We start from the raw sequence: 1,499 nt of genomic DNA on the forward strand, positions 1-1,499 counted from the left end.
AGATTTGTTAACAACACTCTTCTGTGGTGTGTCAAATTTAGAAGACATTATTGTTCACTGTATAAGGGATATTAAAGAAATGTGGACACCCTGCATTAATGCATGTTAATAACCCTGTGTATTAAAAGTAAAAGCATAAAAGGTAAGCTAATATCTATCCCAGATGAAACTTGTCATACATTTTTTATGTTAAGCGCGCTCTCTAAATAAACACTGTTAGTGTTGTGTCAGAATAATAACATACATACCCGACTCTTCCATTGTAACTTGAAATCTTTAATAATTCAACAGAAAAGACAACTTGAGACACAGAATGACACTCTTGTCAATATGCGCACTGGAGCTTCTCATTAGTAAATGTAAATAACACACTTATTATTGTCTTGCACTGAAATGTTTTTGTCTGTTTTTTTGGGGCTCAAAATTGAGCACCTTCTTCTTCCTTGTAGGCAAAATAGACTTGGACAGGACCAACGCTCGTCTGGACCGTTTCTGCAGCACCCACAACCATCCAGCAACCGATTCCGTAAGCCAAACAGGGAATACCTGCAACGCAGAATGCTTACTGTTGTATTGTTTGATACCGGCAAAACTGTATTCATCAAATAATATTACATCATTTTGTATACTACTTACCGAGATTGACAACTTTGAGCATGGTGAAAAACCTGTCCTCAAAGTCCAAGTTCTGTGGAGGTGCTTTGGTGCAGTGGTACTTAATGAATGGGAAGCAGCCTGTTCTCAGTATGTGGTAGTTGGACCCCTTAACGCTCCAGTTGAAGTTGGACAGTCCAAATTGGTCATTGTGAACGGCAGAGTAGCGGACACAGTAAGAAGTCCACGGTGGGAGCTTTCGCTGCACAAGGTGGCAGGTGAGCACCTCCGAGGCGGTGGGACGAGCCACTGATTTGCCCAAAGTGCTCGGAAACAACGCAACTTTAACCAATACGTGGTGCACTTTTTTCAAAAGCTCCCTCATAACTTGTACTTATGTGGTGTTTTAAATCTTAGTATAGCTTCAGGAACGTCAAAATGTAGTACGTACAGTACTCGCGTTTTAATGAGCTTCTGCCTCTTTAAGAACTGACGAGTGGCTGGCTCGGCGAAATGTAACATTTAGCACGTATAAACCTCCGGTTACTAAGAGGACATAGTTACTTAAAACAGCATTAAATGCACAAAGACAGATATTTTAAACACATTTACTTTGTTTGTCCATCAAGGATAGCAAACATTGGAATGGAGAGCTGACCTGAGATATGCTGCTACATACCGGTGGACGGGTACGTCTATTACAGACGTCCGGGTGGAAACAAATAAGGTGGATCGAAACTTTGTGCTCCCCAAACCCCCAAATAATAATAATAATAATAATAATAATATTAATAATAATATAATTTCATGAAAACTAATGTCAGACCCTCTCCACTATACACGGAATGGAAAGGTTTATAACGTTAGTGTTAAAATTACAGGGCCCCCAAACTCACCATCTGAAA

General features: G+C 39.8%; 1 protein-coding gene across 1 annotated transcript; it reads right to left on the bottom strand.

Annotated features, from left to right (window-relative positions):
* Positions 1 to 255: 255 nt before the first annotated feature.
* On the bottom strand, positions 256 to 1,278 carry c4h15orf61 (chromosome 4 C15orf61 homolog). Its single transcript, XM_086074225.1, has 2 exons — positions 637 to 1,278; positions 256 to 546 (listed from the first exon to the last, which is right to left on the bottom strand). Exons 1-2 carry the CDS (start codon positions 977 to 979, stop codon positions 419 to 421), a joined length of 471 nt encoding a protein of 156 aa, XP_085930351.1. The 5' UTR covers positions 980 to 1,278; the 3' UTR covers positions 256 to 418.
* Between the last annotated feature and the right edge of the window lie 221 nt (positions 1,279 to 1,499).

This window comes from Leptonotus elevatus, chromosome 4, assembly GCF_054856555.1.
Source record: "Leptonotus elevatus isolate MCC_2025b chromosome 4, RoL_Lele_1.0, whole genome shotgun sequence".
NCBI classification, from domain to species: domain Eukaryota; kingdom Metazoa; phylum Chordata; class Actinopteri; order Syngnathiformes; family Syngnathidae; genus Leptonotus; species Leptonotus elevatus.

What these genes read in the sequence shown, in the direction of transcription:
- c4h15orf61 (XM_086074225.1), bottom strand. Translation starts at nt 979, where the DNA reads ATGAGGGAGCTTTTGAAAAAAGTGCACCACGTATTGGTTAAAGTTGCG. An exon ending in GCTCAAAGTTGTCAATCTCG is followed by an intron (nt 547 to 636) that starts GTAAGTAGTATA and finishes TCTGCGTTGCAG; the next exon opens with GTATTCCCTGTTTGGCTTAC.